This window comes from Triturus cristatus, chromosome 9, assembly GCF_964204655.1.
Source record: "Triturus cristatus chromosome 9, aTriCri1.1, whole genome shotgun sequence".
NCBI classification, from domain to species: Eukaryota; Metazoa; Chordata; class Amphibia; order Caudata; family Salamandridae; genus Triturus; species Triturus cristatus.
Genome location: NC_140592.1, coordinates 1264346407 through 1264371081, shown reverse-complemented (window position 1 = coordinate 1264371081; position 24675 = coordinate 1264346407). Strand labels below are relative to the sequence as shown.

The 24675-nt window shown below is 50.3% G+C and overlaps 1 protein-coding gene across 5 annotated transcripts in view; it reads left to right on the top strand.

The window, feature by feature from the left end:
• HEATR5A (HEAT repeat containing 5A) overlaps positions 1–24675 on the top strand; it is a 399007-nt gene that overhangs the window by 88639 nt on the left and 285693 nt on the right. For all 5 annotated transcript variants that reach the window (XM_085627402.1, XM_085627405.1, XM_085627403.1 and 2 more), the window contains 2 exons: positions 20771–20940; positions 21413–21662. In XM_085627402.1, coding sequence (XP_085483528.1) covers positions 20771–20940; positions 21413–21662 — 420 coding nt within the window. The remainder of the gene's footprint in view (positions 1–20770; positions 20941–21412; positions 21663–24675) is intronic.

Here is a 24675-nt window from a genome sequence, read left to right as displayed (position 1 = left end):
GGTCTCCGCTCGCGGATGGCGGAGTACATGGAAAAGGCGTCTAAAAACCTTGAGGCGAGCCAAGAATTACAGAAAGCTTGGCACGACCAAAAGGCTGTCCTGCCGGTGTATCAGCCTGGACAGAAGGTGTGGGTGCTGGAGCCAGTGGCCCCAGCAGCACTCAAAGACAAATGGTCTGGGCCCCACACGATCATTGAGCAAAAGGGAGAGGTCACCTACCTGGTAGACCTGGGAACTCCCCGGAGCCCCCACAGGGTGCTCCACGTAAACAGGCTCAAGGCGTATGTCGACAGGGAGGGCATGGGCTTGCTCATGGCCACAGATGAGGGACAGGAGGAGGAGAGTGACCCTCTCCCGGACCTGCTCTCTCAGAACCCTGACGATGGATCAGTAGATGGTGTTGTCTTTTGTGGCAGCCTCTCTGGGCATCAACAAGAGGATTGTAAACAGGTTCTTCAATCCTTTCGACATATGTTCTCTCTGACACCCAGTCAGACCAAGTGGTGTACCCACGAGGTTGACACTGGGGACAGTCTGCCCGTAAAGAGTAAAATCTATCGGCAACCTGATCATGTCAGAGACTGCATCAAGACAGAGGTGCAGAAAATGTTGGAGCTGGGAGTCATTGAACCCTCGGACAGCCCCTGGGCTAGTCCCGTAGTGCTCGTGCCGAAACCTCACACCCAGGGCGGTAAGAAAGAGATGAGGTTTTGCGTGGACTACAGAGGTCTCAATGCGGTCACTAAGACCGACGCCCACCCGATACCAAGAGCAGACGAACTTATCGACCGGTTGGCCTCGGCCAACTACTTAAGTACGTTTGACCTGACAGCTGGGTATTGGCAAATCAGGTTAGCTGAGGAGGCCAAGCCCAAAACAGCATTTTCTACCCCGGGTGGGCATTATCAGTTCGTGGTAATGCCCTTTGGTTTGAAAAATGCACCTGCCACCTTCCAAAGGCTGGTGAATCGAGTTCTCACTGGGTTGGACGACTTCTGTGCGGCGTATCTGGACGATATCGCTGTCTTTAGCTCCACCTGGGAGGATCACCTGGTCCACCTGAGGAAAGTGTTAGAGGCCCTGCAGAAGGCAGGCCTCACTATCAAGGCCACCAAGTGCCAGATAGGGCAGACACAGGTTGTATACCTGGGCCACCTTGTAGGTGGAGGCCAGGTTCAACCATTGGAGAGCAAAATACAGGCCATCCAGGACTGGGCTCCTCCAACCACCCAGACTCAGGTTCGAGCTTTCTTGGGCCTGACTGGTTATTACCGGAAATTTGTCAGAAATTATGGATCCATTGTGACCCCGCTAAACGACCTGACAAGTAAAAAGATGCCAAAAAAAGTTCAGTGGACAGCAAGCTGTCAGAAGGCATTCGATGACCTAAAGCAGGCCATGTGCACAGCACCTATCCTAAAGAGTCCAGACTGCTCCAGACCATTCATTGTCCAAACAGACGCTTCGGAACTGGGTGTGGGAGCTGTTCTATCGCAACTGAATTTTGATGGTCATGACCAGCCCATAGCTTTTATTAGCAGGAGGCTGACCCCCAGAGAGAAGAATTGGTCAGCTATTGAGAGGGAGGCCTTTGCTGTGGTTTGGGCCCTGAAGAAGTTGAGGCCATACTTGTTTGGCACTCACTTCAAGATTCAGACCGACCATAAGCCCCTCTTGTGGCTAAATCAAATGAAGGGTGAAAACCCCAAACTACTTAGGTGGTCCATTTCCCTACAGGGGATGGACTTCACAGTGGAGCATAGACCTGGCACTGATCATGGCAATGCAGATGGGCTCTCCAGGTATTTCCACTTAGAGCAAGAAGACTCACCTGGTCAAGGTTAGCTTATTGTCCCAAAGTTTGGGGGGGGGGTCATGTAGGAGAGTAGGGTCTGCAATCCTATGATCACCCAGATTTTTTGCTTTTGCTTCATTGGTTTACGACTTTCTCCGGCTGTGGGCCTGCCAATCAGACCCACAGCCTAGCTGTTCTCTCTCGAAATTAACACACATGTACGTTAGGTGCATCCACTAATTGGAACTGGGCCACCTTGTCAGTCCCTGTCTCAGCATACCACAGGTATCCAGGGCATCGGTGTACCCAGGGCCTACCAGGGGCTGAAGCATGTATTATGCCACCCCTGGAATGGCCGCCCAAATCTGACACAACTGGCTGCACGACAGCTGGGGCCACGTGGTGTAATCACCCGCTGCTGTAGGTGTAGTATTCCTACACCTAACCCTAAAATGGACACATGGATTCCTATCAGTCACTCCTATAGCAGGCCTTATCAATCCTGAAGGCAGAGTGCAGGGAATCATGTGGGACGGTGCTCTGGCGCGAGCTGAGCCCGTCGACGGCTTGCGGAACCAAGCCCTAATAGCCGTTCCATGGTGACGCGGGCCAACTACTTTTAAGGCATTATAATCCTTGCGGTTATTTGCTAACTTTGGCATCGCATCACCTATACATGTCGAGTAAGGTGTCATACGAATGGGAATACGAACCCCTCGCCAGTCCTGGTGACGGGGTTAGCATTCCCCCCTTTTAGAGGGACACGACATGGAAGTAACCTTGAACCCCGGTTAAAGTTGACTCAAGCCTCAGCATCACAAAATGGATGCTGCCACCAGACACAAGTCTGACCTCCTGCTGCTGGGGGACCTTCCAGCAAGGGGAGCTTGGACAAAGGGTTTCCTGTCGAGGGCGGTGTTAGCACCGTCCCAGACAGGGGTTGTGTATCCCAGGTAGGCAGGGCTGAAAGGAAGGTGACTGCAAGTGGCACCCCGGTGCTCACTGTGCATAGCCCGGCTCAAACCAGTTTCGGGGGCACACCAGCCCCTGAGCTGGCGCGAAGCCGGACAAAGGATAGGGGTGTAACCACCCCCCTCCTGGCTCCACCCATAGGTAGAACCTAGTCACGGGCCAGCCCCTTTCTCTTAGAATAAAGGTAGGAGCGAGTCCCCTTCCCAAATTGGATAATCAGATAATCGGATAACTCCGAATCACGAACTACTTTCCACGAAAGGAACTCTTGACTATTTCTGAAGACTCTCCCTTGTGGCTAAGGAGTAGCCACCCTGCACCAGCAGGCACCATCTAAGCGCTTGCGGTTTGCTGTAAGTCTCTCCTACGGATCAAGACTGCCCAGCTCGACGAGACCCGAGTTCCCTGCCATCTCTGACCTTTTACCTCCCTCATCAGCTCAGCTGAGAGTCGTAGGTGTGACGAGACCTGCGGGACCGGCTATCTTCAGAACCTGCACGACGCTTATCTAGCACGCCCACCGAGGGACCCTCGAGTGAGTGCACCTAGGGTTTGAGAAGCCCTAACCCTGAGCAGCTCCAGCATCGAAGTCTGCCTCCCCAGCATCCCCGAGATCTGCGTGGGGGCCCTTCCGCTCCTTGTTGTTCACCGCGTTGTTCGACCACTTGCCGACCGGCTTGTGGCCCTCTTCACGACGCACCACGATTGTTTCATCACTAGTCTGGTTGCTCCAGACTGGCTCTTGCTCCCCTTCAACAGAGGAGTACCACGGACCCTCCTGGTCCACTCCCGACGCCATCTTGACTCCCCCGCCTGGGTGGCCACTGCCAAGATCCGCTGCCCCTTCCTGGGCCCAGCATCATCGACAGCAGACACCTTCGTGGGACAGCTCGCCCTCCATCCTGGTCGCCGCCGCGCCTCCTGGTCCGAGGAACAGCCGAGTCCGACGTCACCCACTCACCTGGTCGAGGTGACTTCAGCCGGTACCCTCCTGGTACCCACACGATCGCTGGCTAGCGGTTGAGAACTGAGTCCCCTCTGCTTTCAGGTTTTCCTTCACCACCGATCCAGGCTTGGATCGCTCTGAACATCGTCACTGGTCGCCTGCCAGCAACTTCTTCTTTCAGGCTCCTGAGACTACACGAGGACTCCCGACATCTTGACGAACTTCACGCCGCCGCAGCCTCCGGGCTAGGTAACTCGAGCATCTCGGTGCTCCATCGCAGGTTCGCTCTACAAGTGTCCAGTTCCTTTTTCGTTTAGTCCCACTGATCGGATCACTCCGGAATCAGTATCTCCAGACTCTAACCATTCGCATTTCACTGTTAGTGTAGATGGTTTCTCGTGCCCCTCGGGCATTGGTGTAAATTGTGCAACTGAAGTATTTTCCTAAGAGTTTTGTAGTGTGCTTAGCTCCCTGACTCATAAAGAGCCAGGGTAGTCTTGTCATAAATAAATATCCTTTTATTTTCATAACAACTTGTGTGGTGTCCTTTCACTTGGTGTTCAAGGGGTATATGTGATGGTAAACAGCTGGCTTAACACGCCCTCTAGAGTTTAGCCTAAGACTGCTCGTATCCACGCTACTAGGATAGCTGGTCTAAAAGGTTGACTTACAACCAATCATCAATAAGGGTCGTTTGGAATGATACACAGTGATCACTAGAATAGTGAGCACTACATATCAGGCCAACTTCTCACACACATCACCCCAGGTCAACAATTGAGTACAACTGCCCCAGCCCCAACCGAAAAACAAAAGGCTTTGGTCAAGACTTCGCCTGACGGCCTTGGTTGCAACCGAAAGAAAACTTCGGAAGCCCCGGACCGGCTCCAAAGACAAAGGAGAAGCCTTCCGACGGCTCGGGACCGAGCAAGCCGCACGTCTGTGTCCAAAAAACACAGTCTGTGCCGAAATCAGGAACACATCCGACTCCCGCTGTCTCCACTAAGGCCTCGGCACCGAGCACTTCGGCACCGAAAGACCAAAAGGCCTCGGATCCGAACAGATCTCTAAAACCTTTGGATCCGAAAAAGGTTTACGACTCGATGCCGAAGGACCCAAAAACCCCTTCTAAGGCTCCAGAGCACAAATCCAAGTCACGTTCGGAACCGAAAAAGTTGGCGCCAAAAGCAGACTCCAATAAGGAAGAACTGTTTCGACCAGATCCTATCGATCCGAAACAAGAGACATTGCATGTGGACCCTAAAACAGGCCATGTTGTCAGTCTCCCAGCCAAGAAGAGGAAATTGGACACCCCACACACTCTTGCGGTGCCTGTGAAGAAAAGAGACTTTGCAACCTCACCACTACGACCCTCTTCTCCTGTTCTTCTTGTTCTTCCTAACCCTTCTTCTCCTATAAAGTCTCCCATACTTCCTCCATACTCGCCACCCTCACAGGATGATGATGACTTAGGGGGTGGGGATCCACATAGTGACTCATTAATCCTGATGATGACACAAGCATACATCCTGATGATGACACAAGCATACCACAGGACACATGGGACGACTACGATACCCCTGCAGATCCCCCAGACCTTCCAGATGCATACCCCACAAGGTCATCTCCCCCAAATAACAACATTGGGTTTAGTCAGCTTATTTATGGGGCTGCCCAATATCATGGGTTCCAAATGCATACAGACCCCACGGAGGAAGACTTCCTTGTAGATACCTTTGCACAGTCACAAAAGACATTACAAACACTACCCATGCTCAAAGGTGTCATTAAACATGCACCGGACGTCTTCAAAGACCCTGTCAGGACCAGGATTCTCAATCCTCGGATTGATAAAAAAATATAAACACGCCCCCAATGATCCCACCTACATTAAAGGTCAACTCCCTTTAGATTCACTGGTAGTGACCAATGCACGGAAGCATGCCAACCGTCAAACCTCCGGTGATGCTCCACCGCTAGATAAAGAGTCTAAATTACTAGACGCCTCAGGCAAACGAGTTGCCTCTCAGGCAGTTAATCACTGAAGACTAGTTAATGCACAAGCACTGCTTGCCAGGTACGATAGGGCTCACTACGACCCGCTTGAAGACCCAATGCAGCATTTGCCTGACCAATATAAAGCCAAAGTCAATGATTTGATTCAGGAGGGCAAGTTAATTACAAATACATCCATTAAATGTGCCCTCGATGCAGCAGACACCGCATTTAGATCAATCAACACTATTGTGTTATTACGCAAACATGCATGGTTGCGCATTTCTGGTTTCAAACAAGAAGTGCAACCAACTATCCTGAATCAACCTTTCAATCAAGAACAACTTTTTGGCCCAGCTGTAGACACAGCTTTAGAAAAAATGAAAAAAAGATACTGAGACTGTAAAATTGATGGGAGCATTACAGTCTCCTTCAACAAGAGGCTCCTTTCGTCGCTGCTTTTATAGGGGCGCCTCCAAAAACATCAGCACAGACACAGCAGCCACCTTCTATAAAAACCCCACACAGACATCCCCCCAGCAAGGGATATTTCAGAGGTGGGTACAGGGGAAATAACAACAAAGGGAGAGGCCTAGGTAGCAATACTCGCACCTCCCCCACTAACAAACAGTGACTTCCCTCCACTCCCTCCAGACCATTCCACTCCGGTCGGAGGAAGACTCTCACAGTTCCTACCTGTCTGGAATTCCATCACGACAGACAAGTGGGTAAGACAAATTATCCAGTATGGTTACTGCCTGGAACTTACTGCATCAAGGGACAGGGGTTTACTCCCTATATTTTCTAATCCCCAAGAAGGACGGTACTCTCAGACCAATACTGGTCCTCAGACCTCTCAATTTCTACATACAGTCAGATCACTTTCACATGATCACTCTTCAAGTCCTTCCACTGCTTCAACAAGGCGACTTCCTTGCCACATTGGATCTCAAGGACGCCTACTTCCATACACCCTGGTCACAGGAAATATCTAAGGTTTACAGTGGACGGCCAACACTATCAGTTCAAAGTCCCTCCATTCAGAGTGACCACAGCACCCAGGGTCTTCACAAAGTGTCTTGCGGTAGTAGCTGCACACTTGTGAAGATAGCAGATTCATGTGTTCCCCTACCTGGACGACTGGCTAATAAAAGCCAAGTCATACAAGTTCACCACACTTATCAAATTATTCAGCTGCTACACAACTTTGGGTTCACAATAAACCACACCAAGTTGCATCTGCAGCCCTCCTACCTACATCAGTATCTAGAGGCCACAATAGACACTGCCAAAGCTCTAGCATATCCCAATCCAGCCAGGATAACCAGTATGCAAACCCTCATCACAAAGTTTCAACCACTCCACTCCCTCCCGGCTTGAGTGTTTATGCAGCTCATAGGAATGATGGCCTCTTGCATTTGCATTGTACCTCACGCAAGACTCCAGATGCGCCCTTTACAGGAATGCTTAGCACATCAGTGGAACCAGGCTCAAGGTCAACGTACAGATCTGGTGTTGGTGGGCAGCCTCACACATCGCTCTCTGCAGTGGTGCAACACACACAACCTTTCCAGAGGGCGGCCGTTCGTAGAGCCAGTTCCACAGATAGTGCCAACAACCGACGCATCGCTCACCGGCTGGGGAGCACATCTACTAAATCGCACAATTCAGGGCAGGTGGACCACTCAACAGAAAGTGCTCCACATCAATCACCTAGAATTCCCAGCAATATTTCTAGCACTAAAATCATTCCAAAAACATCTCCTCAACAAGACTGTCCTGATCCGCACGAACAATATGACAGCAATGTATTACATACAGAAACAAGGAGGAACGCATTCTTTGCAGCTGTCTCATCTAGCGCAAAGCATATGGAGATGGGCCATTCCACAAAACATATATCTTCCAGGAGTTCACAATCAGATTGCGGATCTGCTAAGTCATCAGACACAGCAGATGTACGAATGGGAACTTCATCCTCCAGTTCTTCAACCATTTTCCCAGATGTGGGGTCATCCACACACGAAAACGCAAAATGCCCCACCTTCGCCCCCAGGTTTCCACACCCGTTGTCCAAGGGCAATGCGATATGGAGGAACTGGTCAGGCAGATTTGCGCACGCTTTTCCGCCGCTCCCACTCATTCCACTAATAGTACGCAAGCTCAAACAGTCTCTCAAAATGATCCTAGTTGCTCCCACATGGGCATGACAAGCATGGTTCACAACACTCCTCGAACTCTCAGTACTTCCACATCAAAAACTACGTCTCTCTCCAAAGCTGCTCATGCAGAACCATGGAGAGATACAGCACCCAGATCCAGCACAACAGAATCTAGCAATCTGGCTCCTGAAGTCCTAGAGTTTGGTTACCCTAACCTCCCACCGGACTGTATGAACATTATCAAAGAAGCCAGATGTCCTATTACTAGAGCTTGCTATGCAGCCAAATGGAAACGATGCGTCATTTACTGCAATAACAACAAAATGGACCCCCTAGATGCTTCCATTCAGAACCTCATTTGTTATTTGCTGCATCTACAAAGATGTAATCTAACATACTCTTCTATAAGATTACATCTGGCTGCTCTTGCTGCCTACCTGCAAAACAGACATTTGTCATTGTTCAGGATACCCGCTGTCAAAGCCTTTGTGGAAGGCCTGAAAAGGATAATTCCTCCCAGGCTGCCACCCTCTCCAGTGTGGAACCTACACATTGTCCTTACTAGGCTCATGGGTCCCCCATTTGAGCCTTTACACAAATGTGAACTGCAGTTCCTTACATGGAAAGTAGCTTTCCTTGTCGCAATCACCTCTCAGGAGAGTAAGTGAGATCCAGGCTTTAACCATAGAAGAACCATTCTTACAAATACATCAAAACAAGGTGGTTCTTAGAACAAATCCTAAATTCCTTCCAAAAGTAATCTCTGCCTTCCATCTTACTCAATCTTTAGAATTACCAGTGTTTTTTCATAACCCAGATTCCGTAGCAGAGAGAGCTCTTGACGTCAAAAGAGCTTTACTTTATTACATCGACAGAACTAAACCTTTTAGAAAGACAAACCAACTGTTTTTAGCTTTCTCTCCACCTCATAAAGGAAACCCCCATCTCCAAAGCTGATATTGCCCGGTGGATAGTTTTTTTTTTTTTTTTTTTTTGGAAGATAACATCTTTATTTCCTCAATACTTTATTACTTCAACTTTCTGGAGTTCAGGTCTAGAAGCGCGATAAGACTTATGCAGCACTGACAGCAAAGCAACCACTAGTAAACTGAAACGTACACAACAGTAGGAGCAACAGAATCTGGTATCTTGTTGTGAAGAGTAAATTGCACAGGAGTTATTTACCATGGGACTATGAATCTGTGAAGGGGAGAGAGCAGAGTTTGCTATGATATACACTGGAGTCTATGCTAATAGAGGGAGTCGGTCCCTGGGTGCATTTTGGGGCTTGGCAGCTAGTAGCTGCTGGGTGAGAGATATCGTTGAAAGCATAGAATTTGTAGATATTTTATTGATTTGATGTAACTTAATATAAATTTTTGCGTACTGTTTACTAAAATCTTTTGTATTATAAAATGAATGTACGAACTTTCTTGTAAACGTTTATGATTCTTTTGAATCAAATAAAGTTATTTGACTGACTGAAGGGTGGTGGTAAATCGGATTAGAGCTTACATCTATAATTCAGTCCTATTTCTTACTTATGTACCCCTAGACTTTAGGAGAATGACAAACTAAACTCCAGAGAAGTCTGTCTTCATGGTCATAGGCCACTGGCAGGAGAGTTTATAGTGATGCACAAGTACAACTATTGTTCAGAAGGAGACATGACAGTGTCTCTAATGACAATTTTTTTTTTTTTTTATTTTTTTTTTTTTTTCCTTTTAAAAATATTTTTTATTAAACAATAAGTCAGTTACAAGCATGGGCCTACAACCACCAGGGCCGGCCGCTAGATTCAGAAAGGATCGTACATTAGTTAAGGCAGTAGGCGACTCCTGGGGCCCAGCCCCGTAAATGGCTCCGGATAGTTCGAAGGAGGCAGGAGACATAAATTTAACATAAATAACAACTAAAAACAAAAGGCGAGGCATAAGGGCAAAAAAAAAAAAAAAAAACGTGGGTCAGGCTACATCCGGGGGACTCTACTTCGGACCTTCAATTAGCTATCAAGAGGAAGGAGTACTGAAAGATCGGGGGGGGTAACGGGAGAGGAGCATCTATATTCGATTATTACAACAAGTTGCAAGGAACTATCAAGGGTCAGGGGGACAAGGCAATATCGGTGTCCACAAGGGGGGGGGGGAGTACAGATACCCCCACGATACGCGTTCCATTGCCCCCAAATTCTACCCCATTCCCCGGGTTTACCACGGGCCACATACACAGTCTTCTCCCTGAACATACACCAGTCCATGTTCTCCTTCCATACTGACACGGTGGGAGGCCGCTGGGAGCCCCAAAGCTGCGCTATATCCCTCTTGGCAATCATGTTCCCCAGGGCCGCCCACCGAGTCTGAGCCGCGTTATAATCATTGGGCTCCCACACATTCAGGACACAGCGACGCACCTCCGGCAGCAGCGCAACTCCGGTGACTTGTCCCATGACCCCATGAACCCGACGCCAGTATTCCGCCACCTCGCGGCACTCCCAAAGGATATGGAGAAAGGTGGCACTGAGCCCACATCCCCGCTTACAGAGCCCATCTTCCGAGAATCCCATCGAGACCAAACGGGGACCCGTCACGTACACCCGGTGGAGAATCTTTAACTGGACCAGGCGGAGACGGGCTGGAATGGCTACTTCCTTAGGGGATGACAGTGCGGACTGCCAGTCCTCGTCGTCTAATTCCACCCCATCCCCCGTCCACGTCTCCCGAAGGCGCACCAATAGGTCAGCCCGATTATTAATAAGTTTTTTATAGATTAAAGAGATAGTACTGTCGGGGACATGACCATCGAGTATGCGGTCCTCGAGGGGCGAAGAGGCAGGGATCTTAGTCCCCTCCCCAAAGACGGAGAGCAGGGCGTGCCGAACCTGGGCATATCGGAAGAACTCCCTGTCCGTGAGTTCGTATTCGCTCTGGAGCGCCGCAAAGGTCTTGACCGCGCCCTTCCTCCATAGGTCCCCCACTCTACTAATACCAATCGTGTCCCAACGGTCAAACCCTTTCGTCGTCCAGAGGCTTCCCAGTCGGTCGGAGGCAAATAAAGGAGTAGCACATGTTAGTCGCTCACTCCAGCCCATGGCTACATTGGCCGCCTTCCAGATCCGCACCGCAATCTTAGTAGGGCCCGTCAGGGTCCGTCCAGCCGAGCGGGAGTAAAGCGCCCTGTCATAATTCCCGCCGGGAAGCAAGAATTTATCCATTCCATACGCCGGATTCAAGCCAGGCGCATACGTGGCATGGTTAATGGCCGATAACTGCGAGGCCCAATAATACCTGCGAATGTCGGGAAGCGCGATGCCCCCGTCGTACCAGGGGAGAGTAAGCTTGGCCAGGGCGATACGCGCCCGTCCGTCCCACACCAGTCTCCTCTGCAGGCTCTCCACCTCCCGAAAGTAGGCCACTGGAATGACATCGAAGGAGTTCTGAAGTGCATAGAGGAATCTGGGAAGGGACATCATTTTAAACAGTGCTGCCCGACCCAGCGGGGACAAGGGCAGCCTGCACCACCGAGCCGTGTCTTCCCTCAAACGCCGAAGTGGAAGCAGGAGATTTTGCTCATAGCGAGCCACCGGGTCCAACGAGACGTATATCCCCAGGTACTTAAAGCCGGCCAGAGATACTTGGATCGGAAGCCGAGGCGGCAAGAGAGGAGGGCCACCGGAGATAGGATAGACACAGGATTTAGACCAGTTAATCGTGAGACCCGAATTTCTCCCATAGGAAGTCAGAACATCAAAGAGAACGTTAAGCGACTGCCGCGGCGAGGTAAGATACAGGAGAATATCGTCAGCATATAACGAGACCCGATCCTCGAAGCCCGGGGCCCACCGGATCCCCTTGATCGAGGGCTCCCAGCGGAGCCAAGCAGCGAGTGGCTCCAGGGCGAGAGCAAAGAGCAGAGGGGACAACGGGCACCCCTGCCTCGTACCCCGACCGAGCGCGAAGGGCCGAGAGACCCGCCCATTAACCACCACCTGAGCCATGGGTCCCGTGTAGAGAAGCTTCACCCAGCCAAGAAATCCCTCCCCAAAGCCGAATTTGGTCAAGACAGCCCAGAGGAACGGCCACTCGATGGTGTCGAAGGCCATCGTGGCGTCTAAAGAAACCAGCACGGCCGGTTCGGAGAGGTACTCCGCCCTGGCGAGGGCGCCATGAAGACGCCGCAAGTTGAGGGCGGTGTTGCGATGCGGGATGAAGCCGCATTGATCAGGATGAATCAGATCGCAGATGACGCTCAACAAACGATTGGCGAGGACTTTAGCCAGGATTTTAGGCTCTGCGTTTAGCAGTGAGATAGGCCTGTAGGAGGCACAGCGGTCCCGCGGCTTACCTTCCTTGGGGATCACGACTATCGTGGCCAGTCGCTGGTCGACAGGAAGGGAACCTGCCTCAAGGGACTCCTGAAACATACGACGGAGGAAGGGCGCTAGTTTATCCGGGCGCAACTTATATAATTCGATAGGTAGACCGTTGGGACCCATAGCCTTGCCCGAGCGAAGGGATCGAATCGCAGTTGCTATCTCATCTACCGACAAGGGGGCGTCCAGCTGCTCACGGTCCTCGACGGACAGGCCGGGCAAAGCAATATCCCTCAGTAGAAGGCAAGAGTCTTCCTCATCCCTATCAGTCACCGGGGAGTACACGGCCCGGAGGTGGTCGGCGAAACATTCCACAATCTCACCAGGCTCAGTCACACACACTCCATCCGAGACACGCAGCTCCGGGACCACACGATTCACTCTCTCCTTCTTGTCCAGCCACGCAATCAACTTACCCGCCTTGTCCCCGGCATCATACAATCGACCCTGCTGCTCCCTATACATAGTTTTGGCAGCGTCAGTGACAAGAGACCTGTATTCAAACTGTTTCAGGCTGAGGGCATGGAGCCCGTCCGGGGTGACACCCTCCTCCAAGGCCGACTCCAGCCCCGAGATGTCAGTCTCCAGCTTCACCACTGCCTCACTCTTGAGCTTCTTAGCCACCACTATCTGGGAGAGGGCGTGTCCGCGGATTACGGTTTTAAAGGCTTCCCACAGGGACATTGCAGACAACACCGACCCCTCGTTTTCAAGGAAGTATTGGTCCATAGCCTTAACCAGGCTATCGCGAGTCGTAGGGTCTCGCAGGTACCACGGGTTAATGGGAGCGATCCGCCCTGCAGACCGTGACCCGGTGTCAAAGAGCAGCCACAGCGGGGAATGATCGGAGATACCCCGCGCCAGGTGCCTGACCTCTCGAATTCGACCAGTCTGCGCCGCGGGCATAAGGAAATAGTCTAACCTAGAAAGACTCCCATGTGCCCCAGAGTGAAAGGTGTACTGACATTGGGTCGGATGCATTAATCGCCAACTATCCACCAGGCCGAAGGTCTCCAACAGACCACCTAGCCACGCCTGGGCAGCGGGGAGGGCCCTGGGTGGGTGACGATCCAGGTCACCCGAGACCACCAAATTAAAGTCCCCGCCCATAAGAAAAAGACTGTCCGGAAGTTCAAGCAGCATTCGACCCAAGTCCGCGAAGGTGGAGTTCTGGAGGCCCGGGGGGACGTAAACTGAGACCAGGGCAAGGGGATGCCCCTCCCACCTCCCAGTCAGACACACATAACGCCCTCTGTCATCTGAGACTACCCTGGTGATCTCCAACGGAAGTGAGGATCGCAGGAGAATGCCCACCCCCCTGGAGCCAGTTGTGAAACCAGAATGAGCCACGAGGCGGTATCCCCCCCCTATTCATTGCATGGCAGACATTACCAACCAGATGCATCTCCTGGATAAACACCACATCAGGAGTCAGACGACGCAAATACTGCAGTACTACCCCCCGTTTGATACGGTCCCCCAACCCATTGACGTTCCATGACATCAGCTTCAACCCGTCCCCCCCCATCCCCTCCAATAAATCAAAGGTCCCCCAGTAAGCAGCACAGTTCCCGATGGTGGACAAAAATCAATACCTCGCCCTGCAAACAAAAAACACACAACAAAACAACCCCTCCTTCCCCCCCACCCCCCCCAACATCCAACTCCCCCCACCCTGCACCCCTGCGGGCCAAAAAAGCCCCCCAACTTGCAGTGTGCCTGTCGCCCAACTAACCCCCTTCTACGAAAAGACCCCGGAGGAGGAAAGGGACCCGACCCCGCCCGCCCCCCACACAGGTCCTAGCAAGACACAATGAACCAAAGAAGTACAACCCAGCTGAACAGTGCAAAATGGCAAAATCAAGGACCAAAAGTCACTCCAAAGGGGACCCGTCACCGTTGGCACCCGCAGAGGGCCCGGGACGGCCACCTCTGTCCGGCAGCGAGTCCAGCCAGTCACTCACGGCCACAGGAGAGTCAAAAAAGGCAGTCCGATCCTCATGTTCCACTCGGAGTTTTGCAGGGTAGAGCATAGAGTACTTTAGGCCCAGTTCACGAAGACGACGTTTCACCCCCTGGAATCCCATCCGCTGTTTCTGTACAAGTTGGGTAAAGTCCGGATAAAAGTTAATGGATGAGTTCTCATGTCGAACCGGGCCATGAACACGTGAGGTCTGCAGAATCGCATCCCGGTCTCTGTAGTAAAACAGCTTGGCCACGATAGGCCTCGGGGGGGCCCCCGGCCGTGGTCGACCGCCCGGAACTCGATGGGCCCGCTCCACGGCAAAGAACTTACTCAAGCCAGCAGGGGTCAACTGTTGGAGGATGAGCTCCTCGACCAGGAGGTCAACCGGGCGGTCGTCGGAGGACTCCGGAACGCCTATGACACGGATGTTGTTGCGTCGGGCCCGTCCCTCGAAGTCCTCCAGCCGCCGGGCCATCTGATCGTTGACCACCTTGATGTCACCAAGCGCGGCCTGCAGGCCCGACACATCCGCCCCAAGGGTGGAGGTCCGCGCATCGAGAGCCTGAACCCTCTCGTTTGTTTTGGAGAGATCCGCCCGTATTAAGGTGACATCAATTGCCACCGTGTCGATTTTACGGGCCAGGGCCTCGTATTGCGTGGCGATGGTTTCCCTGATGCCATCAATGGCGCCCATGATATCCTGTAGGGAAGGTTCCGAAGAGACGGACGTGCCACCACCGGCGGCGTCCGGGGGGGGACCGGCCGCTCCAGGGGAGCCTCTGCCCTGAGTGTAGCGGTCCATGTTGTTGGTCTGGACCGATCCCCCACGGAGGGAGGCCTTAGTCTTACGCCCCTCGGGCCCCCCCTTGCCCCCCATGTGGTCACGGACACCGAGGGGGACCGCCGATCAAAGTAGCAGAGGCACCGACACCGAAGACCAGCGCCTCACCCGAGACCACAATATGGCGGTGCGGGGGGACCCAAGGCGATAGGCACGCTAGTGGCAGGTGGAGACAAAGCCTTGTGCAGAGGCCAAGGATACACCCCGCCACCTCAAGCGCTCAACCGGCCAGCCCCCCGAGGTCCGAAAGTGAAACCGAAAGTGGTCGAGCGGCCCCTGGCACCGCGCTGCAGCCGCTGTTGTTCAATTGCGACACGGCTCCACGGTTCACCTTCACCCCGGGCACCTCCGTCGGGTGGGTCCCAAGAGTTCTGACAACGATAACTCAGGATTCCCAGGTCCGATTCAATTTCTGAAAAGAGATACGTGCTCAGCCGGTCTTCATCTCCCAGATTCCATAAACCACATCAGGATATTATCAGGATAAATTCCGAGGAGCAGCGAGGGTCCGGGGAGCCCTGTGCTCACGCGACCATCTTGGATGCGCGCTAGGCTCCTCCTCCCCCGGTGGATAGTTAAATGCATTCAAATATGCTACCAAAAGGAAAAATTCACATTAACTATTCCCCCTAGAGTGCACTCAACACGCAAGCTAGGGGCTTCCATCGCATTCTTAGGCGAACATTCCCCTAGAAGACATTTGTAAAGCAGCGACATGTTCTACTACACACACCTTCACTAAACACTCTTGTGTAGACGTGCAGGCGAAGCAACAAGCTTCTGTAGGCCAGGCTGTTCTTAAGAAACTTTTCCAAACCACTGCAACAAATACAGGTGACCACCGCTAGGGGAGACACTGCTGTACAGTCTATGCAAAAGTATGAATTCTGCAGCTCATATGCCTTGAACGGAAAATGCTACTTACCAGTATGTATCTGTTCTTGGCATGTAGAGTTGCAGAGATTCATATGCCCACCCGCCTCCTCGGGACTTGTATCTGTTCCAGTGTTAGATACATTCACATGGACATCTTTTCTGTTTCTACAAACTCCATCATTTCCCATCATGGCAAAAAACAATATAAGGATGGAGTCGATGTCCAAGAGCACTATCGTCCAAGGGAGGAGTCACCTATCCCGTGACTACAAAAGACTTCTTCCAAGACAACAAGAAGGTGCAAGCATCCGAGCCCAACACCAGATGGCGAACTATGCAAAAGTATGATATTCTGTAGCTCTACATGCCAAGAACAGATGCATACTGGTAAGTAGCATTTTCCTTAATGATCTGTATATACATTAAAATGTATCTAATGTGCTACTTAATTTAGCTTTCATTTGGCACCAGAGATTTGTATTCTGTGCACATTAGAAATAATCAAAACTCATTTGAGTTTCATCCACTCCAATTATCCTTTCGTTAAGAAAAAATTGTATTCAGCTTTTTTTCATATTTGTACTAGGCGTGACACATTGCCACAGCCACTGAGGTTAATAGTTTGGGTGTTTTTCTGAGGTGGCTGCGCCAGCCAAGATTTCTTTATGAATAAAGAAGTAAAGGTGAGAAACGGATGACTGCAGTGATCCTCTTGTGACCATATGAGACATGTATAAACAAAGTGTTTGGCGCATCGCTGGGAATCTATAAAGACTAGTATAGCTGCTATTGGTGGGAGGGTCGTCTGCAAGGCCTTTATTTCAGCTTTCTATTGCTTCTTGGTTTCTGCCCACAACGCATCAAAACTGTTCGACTCATCTAACTTTCATCTCGCAAGTAACCACTTTCACCAAAACTGTGTTCCAACACCAGTACCTATTGTTTGATGTTTGTTGCTCTGTTAAACGACAAAGACAATAACGTTTTCCAACCCCTACCACTCCCTTTCTTTACTTGATTGCTCTGGTTATTGGTGTGCTGCACGAAACGGGTCATGATGATGTCACTAGTACCGCTGTACTCCTGGCCAAGGCCATTCGCATACAACCAAATGGCCCAGAACAGCACTTACATTGTTTTGCCAGTCCTGGTGGCATTACGTTGGCTACACATCAACAAAAGGTATCCTAGTACACCAGGCGCACCATCAAAGGGTGCCTTCTACAGCACCAACATAACCCATTCATACAACCAAACCACATGTCTACAAACAGTTTGCGTGAAAAGCCCTTAATGTGCTGGGTACTATTATTTTAGAGTGAGAGGGTTAATCTTGTCATCCACAAGTCACAATACTCTTATTCCTTCTAGTTCCATTAAAATCGCAAAAAATAAATCTGGGGTTCTTCAGAGGTAATCTATGTTGAATATTAAAATTATAAAGTAAAAATCTAAATTTCTAGAACAAAAGTGAGAAAATAAGAAGAAAAAAATCGATTTTAATGCAGTCAGTTTTTGCTTTTAGTTTGAAAACCAAAATTTTGAAATTACATTTTTCTTGAATTTTCTTTTACTCTATTTGATTTCTGATGTAATGTACCCTAACTCGGATTCCAACTCTGGTAATACTTCTAACCCCATAACTTAACCCTCCCTGTTATTTATCCCAATGCACAACCCCTAACCAGAACCCTCATCATCATTTTCCCATCTCTATCCTTTAAAAAAAGAAATATATATATTTATTTCTTGGAATTTATCTATGTATAACAATTGCAAAATACCTCAAACAATTGAGGTAAGACATCGCAAGAGAAAACAAGCCGCGCCAAAGCACAATATCCGTGCAAAAGAGCATAAGTGACAGCACCACAGACCCACTTCCGCTCATGAGTCGCCACACTTTGGGTCCACAAAATATCATTTTACAGACTCTGGAGCTGCGAGGCATGTGCCACCTTAATCAATGGAACTCCCTCTAATTGCTAGGTTGGCTCAGTCGGGCGACTGGGAATGTGGGGGTGGGGTTAGCCATGCAGAGGTGCCTATGCCTCAGGGAGGCGTACCTTCATGTATTGGGGCCGGGGGGGGGGCACTATTGAGTCCCATAGGACTTGCACAAAGCAAGGTGATGGGGTGGGGGCAGAGAAGGCAGGGCAGTGGGGGCAAATGACTGCCGGGCAGGAATCCTGAGGCAGTAATTCCTCAGGGTAAAAGGTCAGCATAGTGCGCTTAAGGCTTTCTGGATCTGAATGGGGAGCTTGCTGGTTGTCGAGCAGTTCTGTAATATAGTCACTAGCCCAGGACGAGCGCAGCAGCCTGACCAGCATCCACCCACCCTGCCCCCGTCCCCATAGACTCGGGCCGTAACCTCTGTGCCAATATAGTGCATCTCTTGCAAGGCCTCCTCATGCTTGCCAAGCTTCTGCTTGATGAGGAGAGAATTCCCAGATCTCCTGAGAATAAGACAAGCTTGAGGGCTCAAATTTCAGATTCAAGCTTAGTAAATTGTGTTCAGATCACTCTCTGCACTCTGCCTACTTGGCAATGCAGACACCTGGCTGGTAGAAATTCACAGTGGGCCATTTGGACAGTTAATGTGAAATCTAAGTAGAACTAAAGTTCATTATCTTTATACTGGATAGTTTGGTGTTCCATGGCCAGCCACAGGACACTGTCTCCATCTTTGCAATTGAGGAGGCATGCCACAATAGGAAGCACCAGAGGCGGGGGAGGACCTAGTGAGTGGTCGAGTGGTAAACCCACTCGATGGCGAACGGTGGGGACGGGGCATCTCCAAACAGGGCGCGGAGCAGCTCTACAATATGGGTGTTCATTCTGTCCATGGTTGATTCTGGGACCCCAAGGATGCGGAGGTTATTCCGCCGAGATCGAACCTCAAAGTCCTTGTTGTTTTTTATTACCTTCAGGACGTTTTCTATTCCCAAAAGATGCTCGGTTGCTGTGTGGGCATCCTCCAACGCTGAGACACGCATTTCTACCTGGTCAAGGCTTGTCCAACCTCATTCATATGGTCCAGGCTAATGGTTGGTGTCGATAGTGCTGATGCTATGCTTTGAGGTCCATGAACATGCCCTTGATGTCCTAGTTGGGCAGGGAGGAGTCCTCTCTGGCAGCCTCACGCCTTAGGGTCTCCGAAGGTGCCTTGCCACAGTCGCTGTCTTGCAGACCTGAAAGGACAGTTTTGACTACCTGCCGTCCTGCTTGGCCACTGCAAAGTTGGGGGGGAAACAGAGCAAGCAAGCCCAAGTCCAACTTGCCCGACCACTCAAACTGCCCTTGTGCAGCAAGCCACACTTGCCACGGCTCGCCACGACACACCCCAGGTGACGAGTGGAGTCCAGCTGCTGCAGGCGTTCCATCCCAACATTCCCTCATTTTTATCCTTCCTGAAGGGACGGACACATTGTAACTTTGTTAGAGAAGGTATCTGCAAGAAAGACTGCTCTAATATTATTCTGCTTGAGTTTTGTTGTTTAGGGATATATTATTAAAATATTGTTTTGTCTCCCTTGTGTTTCTTCCACGCTTGTGTGCTTGGATTTAAGGTGTAGAGTTTGCAAGTGTTCGTTCTATACACTGTAGAGAATCTGGAAATATTATAATCGTATTTGATCTTTTGTCAGTGCTTAATTCTTTCACTAATTGATGTATTTACCCAGAGACACAGAATGGGTGAAACCCTTTGATACATCATGCCCGTAATCTAGCAAGCCCGTATTGATTGCAGATGAACACCCCAAGCATTTAACATTCAATGAAACACTGAACCCACCTTCATTTACTGAGACGAAGAGAGCAGAAAAGCATGGTCAATCATGCTTAAAACATCATGTTTCAGGTGCCCTAGAATGCAGGGCTACAAATTAATCTTGTGTAGTTTAACATTTCAAAGATTTCACTCTTTACTATACAGATGGCAGGTTTAACCACTCCGAAACTGTCATAATATTCAGTAAGGAGTAGGTGAATGACACCCAACAATTTTCAGGAATTTGTTAAAACATTCAAATATAGCTCTTTTACTTCTTTAATCCATTAATAGTCCGGTGAACCAGACAGTCCTAACAGAGTGAGTTTGCGATATCATGAGATGTGAGAGAGGGTAATGAAATGAGTGCGAGTGGAATACAGAGACATTTTATGCTTAAAACAGTATGATATACTGGACACGCTGCCAGTGGGAAGACGCTGCATACCCTGCATTGCTTCATCTTTAAATGAAATATGTGCTTTATAACAACATATTTTGTGAACCCTGGGAAACACAGTGTTTGTTCATTTTGGGGTTCGGCAGCTGAATAAATACTGATAAGCACTGATTTCAAACGCTTTGGAAAACTCTGTGAAAACACCACTGCAATCCACAAAGAATAAATGCTGAAACCGCAAGGTAAACCTCTAGGCCATGCAGCTGAATGTAGATTGCCCACTTGGGATGCAGAAACCCTTCGCATCAGCAAAAGATGGGAGGCGAGGCATTGAAGGTCACTTAGTTCAAGTCTTGGGGCTTAGTGATTGACTTCAGTGGCCAAACTGTATGACACAGCTGTGGATATTTGAAAACAGCAGGTGAGGTGGTGTTAGACATTTATAGACTCTGGTAAGTCTGAGAGACCCCAATGCCCAAAACAGAGAATGATTTCAAGCACAATTTATGAAAAAAGTGTGAAAAATCGAAATGTGTACATTCTACGTGAATAGACATTGGGGTATGATCGAGACCTTCAGATTATTTTGTAGTTAATCTGTACAGTGATCTTTTCTGCAGCATGCTCCTGGTAAGGGGATTCCTGATTTATTTTTTCTCTTTGCTTAATATTCCAGTAGTGGCAGCCTCGTCCCGGCAAAGCTTCCGCAAAACATCTCTCGAGGAAGCCTTGGAGCTGCTGGCCACTGGCTTCCTGCGTAGTAATTCTGGCTTCCTGCGCTCCAGTGGAGACATGCTGATGGGCAGTAGTTCCATCAGTCGACACGTGCGTGTCGGGGTCACTCAGGTACGTGATTGTTTACTGGAGGCCTTGGTGGATATTACGTGGAGCAGAAGGCTGGTGATCACATCCCTCCATAAAGGCACTGCCTCCTCTTCCAAGATGGCGGTGGGCTGGTGCAGGACAGGCAGATACGTTTCTATCAATAGCCCTGCCGCGGAGTTAAACAAGCAGGGTTTTTCACTTTGTGCCAAAAGATTGTACTGAGCCCTCCATCCAAGAGGATAATTGTGATACTATTTCAGAAGTCCCATCTTGGGAGAAGGTGTCAATGCAAGGTCTTGTGGACATTAAGATCTCATTGGTGCCTCTGAGTGTTCTAAGGCTCTGAAATGGAAGCAAGTGCAGGGTTTACACTTTCACTATTCATCAGAAGCTTGGGAGTCACTGGGGTGCATTGGTAAAGTTGCATGCTTATTGTAGAGATTGTGTATAGCAGCTTTCAAGCAGGTACATTTCATTTACACTTGTCTCCTAGGCATATGTGGTGCTTGTCCACACCCTGGGAGCACAGTGGCTGGAGAGGAACTTCCCTACCTTGCTTTCACACATTCTGGATCTGGTGTCTCACCCCAAAGCCACCCAGAGCCAGGCGGATGCCGTGTGCTGCCGCCGCTGTGTCTCCTTCATCCTGCGGGCCACAGTCGGGAGCCTCCTGGGGGAGAGGGCGCAGATCGCCGCTGCCAAGGATATCTGCCAGGCCACTTGGAAGCTGAAGAAAGTTGTGGGTATGGCATTGCTGGGCGGTTCAGGAGAAAGCCTTTTGAATCCTGCTTGTGGGGCATAATACAACCACTCCATCTGTGTCTTTCCGTCTCTCTTTCTGTGACCTTCATGTACCCACCTACCTCTTCTTCTCCTCTGTCCTCTCTCATCAGAAGATTTTGTTTTCCTGTGTTTGACCCCATTTTTCCCCGGGTGCAGGAGGTTGCATGTTGAACAGTACTGCTTAGGTAGTAGCTAGCTGGTATTCTCTCGACAGACGTTTTGATTAATATTGGCGTGTAAGTTCTAATTCTAAAAATGTAGATTAAACAAAACTCCCTTTAAGATTGGGATTGCTTCTGATGGTCCATACATGGCACTGGGGTTATTATTGAGCAGCTCAACAGGACAAGCCCTGTCCAGACGGTGATTTTCTCATGAATGGCCACAGTGTGGTGGTTGCTGGTTTCTAGGTCTAAAAGTGCGTTCCACATAGATTTGTTTACTTTTTTTGGGTCTGTAATTGTTTAGCAAAAAGTAAAATCTGTTCATTTGAGTTTTTGACTGAAGGAAAATGACTCCATGTTGGTAGTAGATATAAAGGAGACTTAAAACTTTTTTGACATACTATATCGTTAATTCCCTTTTGTAAAAAAAAAAAGGCAACTTACTCTTAATGTAATTAACAAAACATACATTGTTATGTGCTATAAACATATAAAGTAATGTAGTAACCAGTGAAGTTATTGTGTTCGAGGCATGTGGGCTGCTGAATTCATATCTGTGCATAGATCGCCGCCTAGTGTTGGGTCCGGATGTTTGCACGTTGTTGTCCTGGAAGAGTCTTCGAAGTATCCTTGGATAGGTGATTCCTCCCCTGGACTACAGTGCGCATGGGCATCCTCTCCATCCTCAGATTGTTTTTTTCCGCCATTGGGTTCGGATGTGCTATCTTAGCTCAAGTTAGGAAAATATTTTTTCGAGGCCAAAAGGCCTTTAGTTTGCGTCGGTACTGTTTATCGATCGGGTTTCGATACAATCCTGTTAGTTTACTAACTTTCAGCACCGACTTTTTTCGCATTTACCTGTCCATCGACTACTTCGACGATGGAGTCGAGGACGCCATTCAAAAGGTGTCCGGTATGCAATGCGAAGTACCCACACATCGACGTCCATCCGGTGTGCAACAAATGCCTTTCGCCGGACCACGACGAATCGACATGCATGGCCTGTGCCCGGTTCCGTTCCAAGAAGACTCTGCGGAATCGACGAGCGGCGAGACTCGAGGCGCAGCACGCGGCACCGGCCCCAACAGACATCTTCGACGAGGCCGAAGACGTCGAGGAATTAGAAGTCTTGCCCTCCAGTCCCGTTTCCGAACACGAACCCGGATCGGACGAGGTAGACGAGTCACTCTTCCACAGAGGTGAAGACGACACCGAGGTAGGAGACGACGAGGAGGCCTTAGGGGCCGAAGAGAGTAGCTCCAATGATGAACAAGGCCTACCTGTTCAAACCGTTCAAACACCAGTGCCACAGCCTATGGCTCCGGTCGAGGGATCGCCTTCGGGCCTTACCCGAGACCCATCCCGCAGTTCTTCGGCCCCGCCCTCGGGCCCGGCCTCGGACGCTCAGCGGCAGCCATTACTACATAAACAGGCTGGTTTCCCTACCACAAAACCGAAACCGAAAGCTGCTCCGGTTCCACCGAAACCGAAACTGAAAGTGGCGCTGGTCGGATCGAGGCCTTCGACGCCAGCGCACCGCGTCGACACCGACCGCACCAAGAGGGACTTCGGTGCCGAACTTGAAGCGGGCGACGTTGGAGTCGACAAACGGAAAAAAGCCATCGGCACCGACAAACCTGCTCGGCTACCGGCACCAACGACACCAAGGGCCGTACCGCCTGCTGTGTCTCGCATCGCTCCCTCGACGACACATAAGCCTCAGGTATCGAAGACTTCGACGGTGATCTCTGCACCTCGACTCGATGAACCGCCGGCGCCGAAAAAATCTACGAGCCTGGCCGGTGCCAAAGCCTCGAAGGCGCCCCAAGTACGACCTGGTGCGACGCAAGGCAGCAAAACCACAGCTGTCCTCCAGGACACGTCGGGTTCCGGTTCGATCGGAGCTCCAGCAGCCTCTTCGGTGCCGGCCAACATTACCTTCGGCTTGCCTCCGTCGACAATCCCAAAAATGTTCCAACTCAGGACACGGGTCACCCAACCTACGGTCACACCTGCTGAGACGTCTCCGGCACGTATCATCGACGCCGACACTGGCAGGATGATTCTCCACGACCGAAGGATAACTTCGGAGCCGCCATTGGACCCTTTCAGGATCCCACTAAAAAGGAAGTTGCCTGCAGAATCGGAACCTCTCCTTTATGAACCCTTCCATTCATCCTACCAGGATCCACACCAGTTCTCCCCCACACGCTCCGATACAGATGCATTGGAGGACTACATGGATGACCAAGTCCCCTACCATGTAGACACGGACCCTGATGACCAGCAGGACCCTGATCAAACTTGGGGCGACCCTGCAGACCCCAGTGCACCTCTCGATGCACAGGACCAACAACTCTATGGGGCAAAAACATCTCCTACGGAGGATACTGCGGCGTTCAACGCTCTTATCGAACGTGCTGCAAATAACCATGGGGTACAGCTTCACTCTGATACCATCGAAGATGACTTTCTAATGGACACCTTTGCATCCTCAGAAAGACATGTAAAGACTCTGCCAATGTTGAAAGGGGTCCTCAAACCAGCCAAGGGCATTTTCAAAGAACCCACCAGGGCACGAGTGATAAACCCCAGGATTGATAAAAAATACAGATCAGCACCTGGGGATCCTACTTACATCAGAGGACAATTACCACTCGACTCCATCGTCGTAGCGAATGCACGCAAGAGGGCACACTCGCAAACGACAGGTGACGCTCCTCCCCCGGACAAAGAGTCCAAGGTGTTAGAAACCTCTGGCAAGCGAGTTGCCGCCCAAGCTGCCAACATATGGCGCATAGCCAACACT